General features: G+C 36.5%; 1 protein-coding gene and 1 pseudogene across 1 annotated transcript; one reads left to right on the top strand and one right to left on the bottom strand.

Annotated features, from left to right (window-relative positions):
* Positions 1–15,106, bottom strand: part of LOC126877126 (carcinine transporter-like) — a 132,417-nt pseudogene that overhangs the window by 59,578 nt on the left and 57,733 nt on the right.
* LOC126877127 (hematopoietic prostaglandin D synthase-like) lies at positions 7,808–10,353 on the top strand. The gene is made up of 2 exons (XM_050639956.1): positions 7,808–8,071; positions 9,030–10,353. The coding sequence occupies exons 1-2, from the start codon at positions 7,930–7,932 to the stop codon at positions 9,203–9,205; spliced, it is 318 nt and encodes a 105-aa protein (XP_050495913.1). The 5' UTR covers positions 7,808–7,929; the 3' UTR covers positions 9,206–10,353.

The following is a 15,106-nucleotide window of genomic DNA, read 5'->3' as shown; positions in this document are numbered from 1 at the left end:
TCTAACTTTGTACTCTGTAATGTCACGGTTTCTAATCTTTCATCCATAGTTCACACTTTAAGAAAAATTAATCAATTACATTAATTACGTTGCTTAAAATCATCGAATTTATCTAGTCGGTTAAGCGTGTAAAATCGACGAACGGAAGATTATTCAATGAGAAAACTCGACATTACCAAAATGAACGTTTGCCCATGTTGAAGTAGCATTTAAAAGATGAACGCGATACTCAGCGTCGAGTCGAAAACGTTTCGAGTTCGAGTTTCTATTCGCCTCCATATGAACCCATTGAATAATCGATACGAGTTGCTCGTTACACGGTAATTCCTTGCTTTCAAATTTGAAAGCCACCCCCATAGGCCCTGTTAATCGGTCAGACTAGCGCAGAGACGCGTTTCATTTGCTATAATTCGATCATCGGACGGTTTAGTTATCGTCGAATTTTGACGCTGCTTACCAGCAGATTAATCTCTAGCAAACAATTGATAGGCGTCACAAACAGACCAGTTGCTTCGTAGTTAGCGAGTCTCTGGACGTTCAGAATATGAGGATCCAGCTGATCCACCATTACAATTAATCGGATTAATTCTCACTCCCTCTCGCCAAGGGATATATGTAATTGATTTTCTGAATCAGGGATGGCTATTCCGATAATATACAGTAAATATAAAATATAGCGAAAATACATAGTAAATCGAATTTTTCCTTTTCATTTCTTAACTTTATCTGTTCTCAAGATACATAGCTTTTGCAGTTTTCCGTAATGGGACAGAAAGCGGAACGTCTTTAGGCTACCATCTTTTTCTTTTTACAATTTAAATTCGTTTCTTCAATGTCCGTTAGAACATTTTCCAGCCAATATTTTCTAAAATTTCACACGTATCCTTCCTTCGCTATAAGACGCGAGATACACGTGTACTTCAGCATCGACGTGTCTTCAACTCATCGACGCCTCTTTCTCGGCGTTTCCCATAGTCCGTTTTCCATTCTGTCCGCGTTTCAACCCCCGACCACATTTTCTGTGCAACGTGTACACACATCCAAATATGGGTTGACTGCGACACGGGAAAACTCAGCGTTAGAAACGAACGAAGAAACGCCTAACCATCGTGAAAGCGATGTGAACGCGGAAATCGGACGAGGCGAAGTTAATTTCGACTATCAGCCAGCTTTGGGCAATGAATCTCGACGATTTCCGCGAGCATATTGGACTTATCTGCTCCAGCACGCCTTACAATCACGATAACACCTTCTGTTGCACGCACGTGAACACGCAACCCCCTCGTTACCCTCGAAACGAGCGGTCAGAGATCCGTGAACAAGATTGAAATTCGTTGCGGTTACGGAAGCCGTTTACGAGCCTATGGATTACGAGGGTCGTTTCGAAGAATGCAGTGAGCGATCCCATGGAGCGTAATTCTTAGCCCATTAACGGGCAACGTTGCGTTAGCGAATTTCATCTGTCACCTTTTCCCCAATGAATTTGCGTTATCGAATTCTATTTGTTAACATTATCACCACGACAAGCAATTCCAAGGATGAGCTTCGCGTTTACCTCGTCTCTACTTTTTCTATCTGGATTCTACAATTTCATGAGTTTCAAAAGATGTGGATAAAACGGCATTATGAGAAACTGTTGGTTGATTCTTCATGGGTTAACGTAGTTTTGAAGAAATTCTTCCAGGAACCGGGAAGAATATTAAACATTGAAATCGGATACAGTACCAATTCTGAGAACTTTGAAAATGACACGGTACCACAATGTCGCTATAGAGACCAATATAATGTTACTCTAGAGGCTTTCACTGCTCGAATTGTCACAATTATTTTTTATACTTCCGATCCTTGATCATGCCAAAGCGTTATTTTTAAAAAATAAAATATATAATAGAAGTGTGTATAGAACTGTTGAAAGGGTCCGTGTAACAGACTTTCGTCGATGATCTATACAACTAAAATTCTTAATATTAAATTCAATTCGTAGAATATTCAAATCTATCTATAGTTTGATCGAATCTTCGATTATAAATCGACGTAAAATTTTTGGATACTACAAGCGTAGCCATCGTTCAGTATCTCGTAAACGTCTGATGAAGAAGTACATGTTACAAGGCTTATACGTCAAATCTATAGAACACCTGAATATAACTGACTTCCCAATATTTCAATATTCCAGGTCCCATAGCTATATCGGATGTCGATTAATACGAAACATGAGAAGTCAATCAATCGATATGTTCAATGGCACGTAATCTTGATAAAAGCTGTACAAACTTGCAGTCCTTTCCTTGTTTATAACGGGAAATTGAATACTTTGTAATTAAATTGTAGAAACAGAAGCAATAAAATGTTGCGTGGCCTGTCGCAATAACGTAACGAATCGATATAATGGTTGCCACAGATTAATTAATTAATATCAATCCCGCGATCCTCCATCGCAGCTGTCTTTATTTCCGCGTAGTTTGTATCGAATTCGTCGCGTTTCATCGTGAGAAATCTTCAGCCGTTCCAAAAGTCTCGTAAAGATTAATCCTTCATAATTGAAGAGCGGAAGTAGATAAAGTTGCCAGTATCGAAACTAAAGTTTTCTGGGAAACGACTGTTTATGAGAAATTGTTTGTTTATGGAAATGTTATTTATTAGAAAAATATAACGATACTTATTTATTACGCATATTATAATACTTTATATAATTTTACGATATCTCTATTCTATCGTTTCAAAGATCTGTTAATTAACGATAAAAAAAATATCTTCTTTATATCTTAAGAGAAGATATGTAAGTCCATTATGTAGTTTGCTTAAGAAGGTCAGTAGAGATTTTTTTATCTGATGGGATAATTGAGGCAGATTTATCTACGCACATGTTCAAGCACGATGGAGGGAGTTTGCTGGCACATGGTGCACACAGTCTAATTTAGGGAACTAATCGTATAACATACATCATACACAACCTATATCACGTATGAAACGTTAAAAACTGTACGAATTATTATGATTACACTTCCCTTCATATTTAGTGATATTAACCTTCATACAAACAACCTCTTCAAGGAAAAACAAAATTCTTTTTCGAAAATGGCACTTCCAATTCTTCTTATTCTCACTATTTAATTGCTAGCCGTATCAAGTAACAACGAAAAAAATAATAATATCTAATCGTTAAGCAGGTCCATATTTTTGGGGATACAATTAAAAAAGTAAATCGTCGGTGGAATATTGTTTCACCTATCAAGAATTTTGGAAGATATAATTAGAAAGGTACAACCTGGGTAGAAAATTGTACTCCTTATCGAGCATTTTTGAAAATATAATTGAGAAAGTGGAATCTGGATAGAGAATTGTTTTACCTACGAAGCATTATAAAAAATAAGTTTAATAAAACTATACCTTGGATAGTTCATATATTTTTTCATATTATACGCATTCGTTAAAATTTTACACTCCCAAACATCCTGCTATACTTGCACAAAAAAGCGCAGTCTAGTAATATCCCCCTTACTGCTCCTCGCATTTTCTTTCTAATCATCTCTCGTTCGCTTTTCCTGATATTATTCTCATCGTAAGTTCAGAGTGGCGGTTTTTAAACTCAGGAACGCGCGGCTGTTCGTTAAATGAAATATCAAACGTAAGAATTGCCGCAGTCTTAACGCGAGATAATTCATTTCGTGGCAAAGAGCGCACGTCGTTGAATATTAATTCATATCTCATATAAGTTGCGAATAAAAAAAGCAGATAAAAGAGGACAAAAATCCGATAATTACCGCGAATCTTTACGCAATTTCAAGAAATACAAAAGAAATTTGTTTGTAAGCATGCTACTAAGTATTATTAGAAGTACTGTACTTTCGATATTTTACATATTCTTGCATATTTTCTACATTTTTCTGTATTTTTGTATCCTTAAACTTTCTGTAAACGCGTAAACGTCTGCGCTCTGACAATGACAAGGAAGATTCTACTGATAAAAATAAAGCATCGAATTTCACCGAGCTCTTAGAAATGTAATTCTCAGATCACATAAATTAAAAAGATATATATATATATATATATATGTGTGTGTTGTCATGTATATATGTATGTGTGTATATATATATGTATATATATGTATATGTATATATGTATATATATATATATATATATATACATACGTAGCCACAAATCAATTTGGATCACGACAGATAAAATAGGTAGCAATAATGTCTCCACGAACATTATCATAATTTATTGGAATTTACATAAAAGCCAAAGAATGCTATTGTTTCAATGACACGGCGTTTTGTCGAGTTAGATAAATATGAATTGTGTGTTTGAACAAGTGTTCGGTCGTGTTTCACGCGACGAAAAAGGAAATCACAAGACAAGGTGTCGCCTCGTTGGAAGCAACAAATCGCAATACGAGGGTGGAAATTGGGTGATACCGGGAGGATTACGAGGGATGAGAAATCTGTCGAGAGCGTGAAAGGCTCGCAGTCACCGGGTTTCTCCAGTTCTGTCGCTTTTAACGCCGAGTTCTTCCGCTTCGAGGATAGAAGCTGCGAAATATCGAGGCCATTGTCCAAAGATTTTCAAGAATATCCGATGCAACGTCTTGAAATTTACGAGAGCAAGTCTGATAAATTCTTATCTCTGGTCCATTCGTGGCCAATTTTTTAATATCCTCGTAACTTGTAACGACAAATAAAAATATTGGTACAGGCCAATTTTTTTTTTGGATAAAATCTTGTGTGAATTTACAAAAAATACGATTCTTCGTTTAAATTTTTTCCCTTATTGTCTTTACATATTTGGAGTTTAAACGCGTTATAAGTACGTTTTTTTTTTTTAACATGATTACGTAGAATTCTTATTCTGAATAAATTATTTGTTTCCGCTTCATAACTGTTTCTAAATTACAGTGCATTTAATCTTGAAATGCACAGTAACATTTTATACTTTTTACGTTCTAAGGAATTTTCAGGATCGGTTAAAAATTAAATTACAGTAATGGTAATACTCAATATTAATGTCAGACGTGGATACTTCACTGTTTTGTATAATAATTTGTTATCTTGGCATCGATCAAGGTATTTAATATACAAAGCGTACAGATTAATAAGAATTTTAATTAATCCTTCTTCTATAGTATTCACCGTTCTTTTCGAGCTCGTACCATTTCAAATAGACTTTCGAATAGATTTCAAAGATTTGTCTGTTCAAATAAAACGCGATCTTTTTTATTTCCCTATCAGTCGTCCCGTTACTGTTCCGTAGTTTCCAACAGATTGCAGATTCGTTTAAAAAACATTTGTAACGAAAAACAAACCCACTCGCAGAAATGTTATTCAATATCGCATATATAACTTTCATAGACATCCTCCTCTCATTGCTATCATTGTAAACAGATTGAAACTTCGTTTGCAAACACTCGCGATTAAAAAAAAAAAAAGAAGAATTAATCTTAAACAATTTTATCTTGTGTTCCATTTATAATTTTCATAATTGTCTTCCCGACGTTGTATCATTTTAAATGGCTTTTTTCTATCCATCTATGTTGCAGCGAGATCAACGGTCCTAATTACTAAATTGCACGATGTGTTCATACAAATTCACTTTTTATGAACGCGATGAAACGAAATGAAACCTAAGTAGAGATTTGTTTTCTCATCAAGTATAACGAGTTTTATACTTTGGATAGATAGCCTCGTTGTGAGAAGGTCTTAATCGTTTATAATTGCGATTAAGTAATTGCAATAAGTCATATTTTTAAGAAACGTTCTCACATGCTGTCACACACTGTAATTAGAAAAGGATCATGAAACATTCGGTTTATGATATTATTTGTTTGTAAATCTTCCTGCTTCCGGAAACTTTTTTAAATATAAAAATATTTATATACAAAATGAAATATTTTTTTCAATATCAACACTTCTTGCGTTTATGTTGTCCTAATCAGAATTATATTATTTCGTGTATCCTGTTGCTTTTTATATGATAGTCCTCTCGTTGGCCGCGGATTCGTTATCAAGCCTGAGGCCCTCGTCACTAGTGTCACTATCGACAATAAAGGTGCCCCACCCGCGACCGGACGAAGGAGAACTCCAACACGGAATCGTAATCTCCCACGAGCCCTGCCCGGGAGGGCGCCTCGAGCTCGGACTCGGAATGTGACTCGAGCTCGGATTCGGATTCAGACTCGACATCAGAAGTGGCATCCGAACACACGTTGTCGGCACGGGATCGTAAGAGTATCGTGCGCGCACTAAAGCGGTCGCTAGGGAAGAAGAAGAGGAAGAAGAAGAAGAAGAAGAAGAAGAAGAAGAAAGGACACCGGGCAACCTGGGTATCGCTACCGCGCTTCAACCCCGAAGCCGCGGACGCAGATCCAGCCGCCTGGTGCACAGCCGTCGGCCTGCTAATGAGGGACCACCCCCTGAAAAACAGCGCACTGTATTCTGCCCTAAACCGTGCCCTAGAGGGTCCGGCAGCGTATTGGCTTACGCAGATAATGAACGGCGACGAGCTCACCTGGCCAGATTTTAAGGAACAATTCGCCGCGCACTTCGGTGGCCAAGAAGTAGCAGCCGCGTCGCTAATCAAGGTAGCCGAGGAACTACCGCGGGACGGCGAAACACCAGGAGCGTACGGAAATCGTATCATCACCCTCCTGGGGTCGAAGTGGCGAAATTCAACCAGGGAAGAGGTACTCGCCGCCACCGCCCTCCATCTGCTGGGCTCGCGCGATGAACGTTTTAAACGACTAGCGCTCACGAGTGACATCACGTCGGTGAAACAATTCCAAAGAGAAATGAAGCCCTTCCTATACAAGGAGTGGCCAACGCCCTCGCCGTGGAGTTCATTAGCGAGCTCCGGAAACAAACGAGGCAGGTCACCCACCCCCTGGACCAGGTGTGGCCACTGCGGTATTTACGGACATCCGACATTCGAATGCCGCAAGAGGGCGAAGTGGGAACCGAAGAAGGACCCCCGACGCCCGGAGGAAAGCCGACCGGTTGCACCACCAAAAGCGTTGTGCTTTCACTGCCACATGCCGGGACACATCGCGTCTCGCTGTCCATCGCGGCGAGAAGAAAAACATTGCAATCGTACGTCGATCGGAGGATCGTGTGTACTGAGACACTCGACCGGAGTCTTGTTTCGGTGGCGTCGTTGGGATGACGAGCAGTCTTGCTAGAGAGCTGATCGGTGAAGGAAGTCGAGTGCCTTACGAGCAGGGAGTGGTGCACGTGTGAGTTAGAGCAAGGGAACCTGTCCTCCCGTTGGTCACGGATTCGTTATCAAGCCTGAGGCCCTCGTCACTAGTGTAACTATCGACAATAAAGGTACCCCACGCGCGACCGGACGATGGAGAACTTCAACGCAGAACCGCTACCTCCCGCGAGCCCTCCCCGGGAGGGCGCCTCGAGCTCGGACTCGGAGATTCAGACTCGACATATATATTATTATATATATTATATATACTATTATATCTATATAATATATGTATTTATATCTATAAATATATGTATAAATATATCTATTTAAAAAAATAAAGTTGACCTTCATATATCGCCAATAATATCGCGTGCGTAAAAAGAAACTAATTACATTTAATTCTTTTTTTACATTTATTTATTTTTTATTATTATTTTTTTCACAACTAATTACATTTAATTATTACATTTACATACATTTAACTATTATTACATACATTTACATACATTTAATTATTATTTTTTTCATAATTATATCTCGTTTGAAATATTTTTCGACATAATTAATTGTTTCAAAAACATATATTCCAGCCTTCTAAATGATTTATTTTGCGTATTATACGAATTATTCCATTTATAAATAAATTGTTCTCTCTACACACAAACACGCACACAGTCTGTTAATTACACGAGTTAATTGTAACATTTTTCTCGATAAGTTGACAGAGCAAGGAAAATGAGCGACGAACATACCTACAAACTAATCTACTTCAATGCCCGTGGTCGTGCCGAACATATACGGTACATATTTGCATATACTGGCATCGAGTATACCGACGAGAGGATCCCCGAAGAACTCTGGCCTGAATACAAGGATTGTAAGCGTGAAGAATCGATTTTTACTTTCATCGTTCAACTCTCAGATATCTGCCATTTACTCAAACTTTTCTGTATATAAAACTTTCGTTTCACGTGCAGGCTAAACTTACTTAAAATAAAATTTCATACGGAATAAAGTCGAACTTTTCATTAAGTTTTGCTTCCGTAATATCGTGTTTATCGAATACCAACTTAATTCACTTACGATTCTCGAATTTTTGTGTTGCAATCTTTATTGTTTTCAATGAATCGAAGCATTTCGAATATTTTGAGAAAACCGTAAATAGGTGACTTAAAATAGGAATACAAAAATACTTCTACGTTTCTCGTTAATTTAAAAACTTTTTAGGACTTGTCGGAAAAAAAGGATAAAAAATTGAAATCAGTTCGAAAATGAACAAGAACATAGCTAAAAAGTAGAAAGAACAAAGCAGACATAAAATTCGATCTTCCGTTGCGACATTTCTATCGTAAATAGTATGATAAAAGTTTTACGCAGCATAGTCTTCGATATAATCTTATATGTCGCTTGCAGATAGAGAAACAAAAAATCAACGTAAGTCTGTAAATCAATCCTGTCGGTGTAAAACACAAAATTACGTTCGCAAGAGACATTCGATTTATATTCCTTGCATTTCAATTTTCATTACAAGAACCGTGTACATTTTCTAATATTTTTTTCCGTGTCTGGTATTATCTTTTATCCTTGATTTTAAAAACTTTAGATTCTTCCCAACAGTCAAAAACACGCGATACCCTGTCCATCGTAATCGTAAGAAAAGAAAAAAAGGAGAAAGAAGACATTTCTGTATTTCTTTACTAGGTCATGTTGATTAAAACCGAAATGATTTCGATTCATCTATTCACAAGAACGCAACGGCCTCGGAAGCTGTGTTGTGATTTCCTAGCGATCGTTTCCCTCTACACAGTGTTCATATGAGCCATGTTTGTTCTTAGCAATGCCTTATAAAAAGCTGCCTGTGCTGGAGATAGACGGGAAACCGGTAGCCCAGAGTAACGCTGTGGCGCGATACTTGGCGAGGAAGTACGATCTAATGGGAAAGGACGAATGGGATGCGATGATATGCGACGAGCTCGTCGATACTCTTGGAGATTTGAAGCAAGGTGAGTAACTGATGAGATGACTTTGCGTTTGTCTCACCACAGAGACAGACGTTCAAGAATTCATTGTGAAAAGACGAGTACAAACAAGATACGTATGTCTTTCCGTTAAGCGAATGTTACAGTTTGTTTGCAAAAGTCAGTTTTTAGATTATAGAATCGTAGATAGAATTTAGAGGATAGAAACTTTTAGTAGTCACTTTCAGTTTAGTAAAGTCTTATCGACAATAAGCAGACTACGTTATGATACAACGATTCCAACTGAAGATTTCTATCGACATCACGAATTCGATGGCTTCCAAATTTTCTTCTCTGTAATCTCAGACGCTCAACTCGAAAGAATCTTTTAGATCCCCCGACAAACACTCGACTCAGGTTATCTATTATCGTAATCTTCCTACGGGATTTTTTTTAACTGCGTTGCGTTAACGAATAACGGGATAACATCACGTTTCTCTCAACGCCTTTCAACGTTCTACAACTTTTATTCTTTGCAAATCCCTGTCTCTATATGATAAACGCTGGTTATCCGCGGAAGGAGCGAGGACAACGAAGTGTTACTCGATGATCAAAGACAGGAAGATCCTGGTACGCGATAACGTTACTAATTTCCAATTACGATATGTGTGATTACGTAACATCTGCTGTCTGCATAATGCGTTAACGATCCGCGCGTTGATCGCATAAATATAAATCGAAGGGAATGGAATCGCTCGAAACTCATGCAACTATCCGCAGGTGTTTAAAATCGTGTTTCTACACCGCCAACGTAACGTCACGCCAGTCGAATCGAAAAATTATTACTAGACAGAGAAGGTGAACAAAAAACGAGGTAAATAGGCTACCGATTGAATAATATCATAACGATCGTATCTCTGGTTTTTGCTCGTCTTTTATATTTGTTTCAAATGTATAAAATATAATCGTATCGATATCGTCCACGATTAAAGCCATCCATCCGCCATCGACGAGGAACGAACGATTATATTTTATCATTTATGCGAATCCTTCTCTTCTCTTCTTTCTCTATTTACGCCCCTCGCCTTGCTTCGTACCGCCGATGATTCACAATTCGATGCACCTGAACAGCTGGAACGTCGCAGATTTTTCCGTACGATAACAAACGTGTTTTTGATGGCCTGCTTTAAACCGTGACGATCGCCATGACGTGCATCAATTGTCGAATGATGTAGTGCGACGATACTCCTACGCAACTTTTTTTTACGCTGTTTTTTCCTCTATTTTTTCTTCCTGTGTGTTATCACATGATCATGAGATACCTGTATAGAAGATGCAAAGAGTCTGTGAAGAATTTACAGATATTTAAGATTATCATAATGATTAAGCAAAAGCTAAGACGCAAAATATTGCTCAAGATGTAATTATGTAATATTTACTCAATTTCTAGAAGACTGTTTATATCTTGTTGTTATTCTTGATATGGAGATAAATATAGTATACTTTATTAAGACCTAGATAAAAGACTTTTTTCTCGTTTCTCTTCTCTTACTTAATCACTAAGAGTTATATAACGTTTATTCGATAATTCTGCTTCTCCTGACCTTTCCACAAATGGTTGTTTATATCTCGACATTCTTGGTACTTTTAATCAAATTTTAATAACAGTACTTTACTCGTCAGAAGTAAATAAAAAAGCTCTACGTAGAAGCAAGGATTTACTTACATTTCCTTTCTCGAATCTCAGTTAGCAATGTTGTTCCTCTTGAAAGATTTTCCAAGTTTCCAAGACAATTTCCACGCTGGTAACATTGTATATATTTCAAGTATCGTGAACCACTGGAACTTGTTGAGGCAATATTGAAGAAAGCAAAGAGAATGAAGAAATTGTAGGAACTATGAGAGGCTACTCCTTCTTTCACACCTTATTTTCTCTTCGTTTGGGGGGAAAAACACAAATGAACGTAACGGTTGGTTTCATATACGTTTCAGATATCTGCTACTATCGCATGGAGGAGAATCCTGAAAAGAAGGAAGCGAGGAAGAATCAACTTTTGAACGAAACAATACCATTTTACTTGACTAAATTCGACCAGATTATTGGCAAAAATAAAGGATATATCATTCCTTCTACCGTAAGATTTTTTATCCAAATTTAATGTTAAAATTTTTAGTCTTTGTGCAAACTGGGCCATGTTGTCCATAAAAAATTATTGAAACTTTGTTGCGACAAGACAGCTTTAATTGTTGAGAGCAGAGTGTATCTTTAAAATTCACTCCTGTTAGTTTATGTACAAATGAATTTGCCAAGATTTTCAGCTTTTAGATAATTATTCATGTATCTTCCTCATCAAGTTTGATAGAAATTATTACTATCGTAATCAAAGCAAAGATTAAGATATGTAAGATCATTTCTCTGGATATGACACTCTTGTTTAATGAGTGATAAATGATACCATTCGAAATATCATATTTATATAATATATAATGATACTTATAAGTGTAATCACTTAAGTACAGATATCTGAATTTTTCTCACTGTCACTGACATAGATACGTATTATCGTTCCTTAGATTACTTGACCAGTTTATTTCTTTCATCACTGTGTTATTATATAATAATAATAAATAGTCACATTAAATTAATTTAGTATGACTATGATGTTTAATAATACGTGTTTCATTGCAAAATATTTAGCGATTGAAGGGCTCATAGGAAACATGAAAGTGAAAGAATACTAGAATCTAGAGTTTACGATTTCAATTTCTTTAACGAGATATTTATCATATTACACAATTCCTGTAAATGTATTTGTAATTATATCGCCGAAGAATTGTATTTAATTAAGCTATGAAGTTGTGGAATCGTGAGAAGGATTATTTTTATAGAACTGTCTAATTTCCATTCGACATTGATTGATTACTCTTTTTTACATAATACCAGTTTTGTCATTTTTAATTAACAAATACCTCCAAAGGTTGAAGTTTCTAAAATTATCCATTAAATTCTGACAATAAAATAAAAATCCAAATTCTTCCTAAAAAGCTAGTGATCTGTAGTTAAGAGTTCGATTTTTCACATTTTTCGAGGTAAATTAAAAAAATTGTTTAATAGAGGAGGTACAAAATAAATGTATACAAACCTTTTTTCAGACGACATGGGCGGACTTCGTATTTGCAGCGGCCCTTGAAAATTACGAGTATATGTTTGGGGCACCAGCTTTGGATAAATATCCAGCTCTTCGAGCATTGAAGAAAAGGATTCATAGAATACCGGCCATTTCTGATTGGCTGATTAGGCGCCCATTCACAAACAGCTAAAAAGCTAAAAACGTGTGGAAAAAAGATGACCAGTACACCAGTATATATATATGTACGCTGGCATCGCTATGTTGGTAAATGTTCGATGTTATACGTGTCGTAAAATGTAACAGTTCTATTTAAAAAAAAAAATTTCGTTTCTATGAGTACGTTAAAAGTTTAACTATAAAAAGTCTCATCTGGGCTGTGCTCCATTATGGAAGGTATTATTGTGTTTGAAAGAACACAATATATAATAAATGTATGTATGTTGTATAATAAATGTATGTTCTTTCGAAAAAAGTTCGAAATTTTTCTTTCTTTTATTCGTACTTAACTTTTTAATAAAATGCACGATTAATTCTTGTGTCTCGTTTAAACAGCTTTTGGTCTATCGTTATTTCGAATTATTTGAACATCGTGTGAATTTACTATTTAATTTTACAATATCATTTACTATATAATTTTACAATATCATTTACTATATAATTTTACAATTATAATTTTACAATATCAATAATTTACAATAAGTGAGGGAAAAATCATTGAATGTTATATCTAGATGTCTATATACTATTTTAAACAATACTTAACTCGAGATACTCGTTTCGTCTCTTCATGATACTTACTGGCAATACCGAGTACAAATATGATGTTCTTTGAAAATAAAAAATGGATTTGAAAACGTTAATGCACGTAAATTAAATTTGGTTTGGACATATATGACACAATTTGTATGGACAATGAAGAGTACGAATCTACGAATTTCGAGGTAAAAGTATTGATATATGTATCGATATTTCTGGTCGTTACAATATCTCTAATCAATACAAAGTTCTAACTGAATGTTAGAATGTTAAACGTTAAAACGTTTAAAACGTTAAAATGTGTATCGAATCGTTGTAATTCCAAAGATGTCAATTGATGTAATGTAATAATAAAGTATAAAGTATAATAAAGTATAAAGTATAATAAAGTATAAAGTATAATAAAGTGTAAAGTATAATTTCGTCTGTGATATAATCTTTCTATTCCATTTTGTTACGTCGCACCGCGAGCAATATGGCAACCAGATGTCACCGTATACTCGCAGCGTATCCTCCATAGTTTCAAGTACCTTCCATAAATCTCACAGATTTCCTAGAAAAGGTCCTTCAAACCAAACAAACGTCTGTTTCCGAAGAATTTCTAAAGACTATTGTCTACCCCGACTGGACAAGGGAAAGTTAGTTTTTCTCACGTACGCTGCAACTTTCCTCCCACTAACCACTTTCTCTCGAGGGCGGTTAAGACCCTTCGTCTAACCAATTAACGACGAAGCCTACTCCCTCACTCTCCTAACTAAAATCGTCACCAACAAATCCGATGGTCCCGTGCGCTAGACACACCTATCATTAGCTTTCCTCCGAGACAGCATCGTCTCCCAAGACAGTTCTGATTTCACATCCTTCGAACGGTCAATATCCTTCCACCGGGTAGGACACACCCACAGATCAGCCACTCATTCATCTCGTACATATTCTCAACGCGAGAATTAATTGTAATTTCAACAAATAAATAAAAAAAAAATCTCGTACATACGCACCAGCGTAACTGCCTTCGTTATAAGTTGTTGGAATAAACGGAGAAATATAACTTACTATACAGTGTCATATTCATTTAACCACCTCTTATCTTAACCGAAACAGGGGAACGACTACTTCGCGGCGTCGATTCACCGAATCGTAGCGAGAATTTACGCCTCTCGCTACTGCGACTGCGTCTCTCCGCGAACGGTCGTAACACATTGATCGACAGAAGTACTAAACTCTAATAACATAAATTTATATATTTTCTATTTCCCAGCCACCAGTTTTATAGATTTTTCTATCTTCTGTACTACTTTTATCCCTTTTATTTTTTCTTACATGAGATTATTGTAAATTTTTTTTTTATTTATTTATTTGTTGAAATTACAATCAATTCTCGCATTGAGAATTTTCAGTAATTTTTCTGGCGTGGCGCAGTGACATGGCTGTTTATTTACAATAAGTTAATACTTATTATAGATAGATATAATTTATAATCTATAAGTATTATAAGTAAGTGCATATGCTTAATTTGGATAATTAAATGAATCTAACATTTAGGTCTAGCGGGTAGTGCCTCTTCAGCCTGCGAATCTGGTCCGTCGTATCGAGTAGTCCAGTGATTAGGGGGTTTCGGTGTTTGTTGATTCTTTTGCTGTATCTGTTGCTATATTTTGCTATTTCCTCTTTGACGGTGGGTATCTTGAGGTCGCGGTGTATTGTTTCATTGGTTACATACCAAGGTGCGTCAATTAGGGATCTTAGCGTTTTCGATTGAAAGCGTTGGAGTATTTCGATGTTGGAGTTACTTGCTGTTCCTCATAGTTGGATTCCGTAGGTCCAGACAGGTTTTATTACGGTCTTGTAGAGGATAATTTTATTCTGTAAATTTAGTTTGGAGCGTCGGCCCGTGAGCCAATAGAGTTTTTTTAGTTTGTCCTTTAGTTGCTTCGTTTTATCTGAGATGTGTGTCTTCCACGTTAGTCTCCTGTCCAGGGTCATGCCCAGGTATCGGACTGTGTCCCTGCTAGGAACTGTTGCATTGTTGATGGTGACCTGGGGGCAGGTTTGTTTTCGGAGCGTGAA

This window comes from Bombus huntii, unplaced genomic scaffold (genome assembly GCF_024542735.1).
Source record: "Bombus huntii isolate Logan2020A unplaced genomic scaffold, iyBomHunt1.1 ctg00000124.1, whole genome shotgun sequence".
NCBI lineage: Eukaryota > Metazoa > Arthropoda > Insecta > Hymenoptera > Apidae > Bombus > Bombus huntii.
This window is presented reverse-complemented; position numbering and strand designations above follow the sequence as displayed.

Bases quoted from the DNA above. Each gene is read 5' to 3' on its own strand.
- LOC126877127 (XM_050639956.1), top strand. From the start codon at position 7,930: ATGAGCGACGAACATACCTACAAACTAATCTACTTCAATGCCCGTGGT. The intron at 8,072-9,029 runs GTAAGCGTGAAG...GTTTGTTCTTAG, and splicing joins CTGGCCTGAATACAAGGATT to CAATGCCTTATAAAAAGCTG.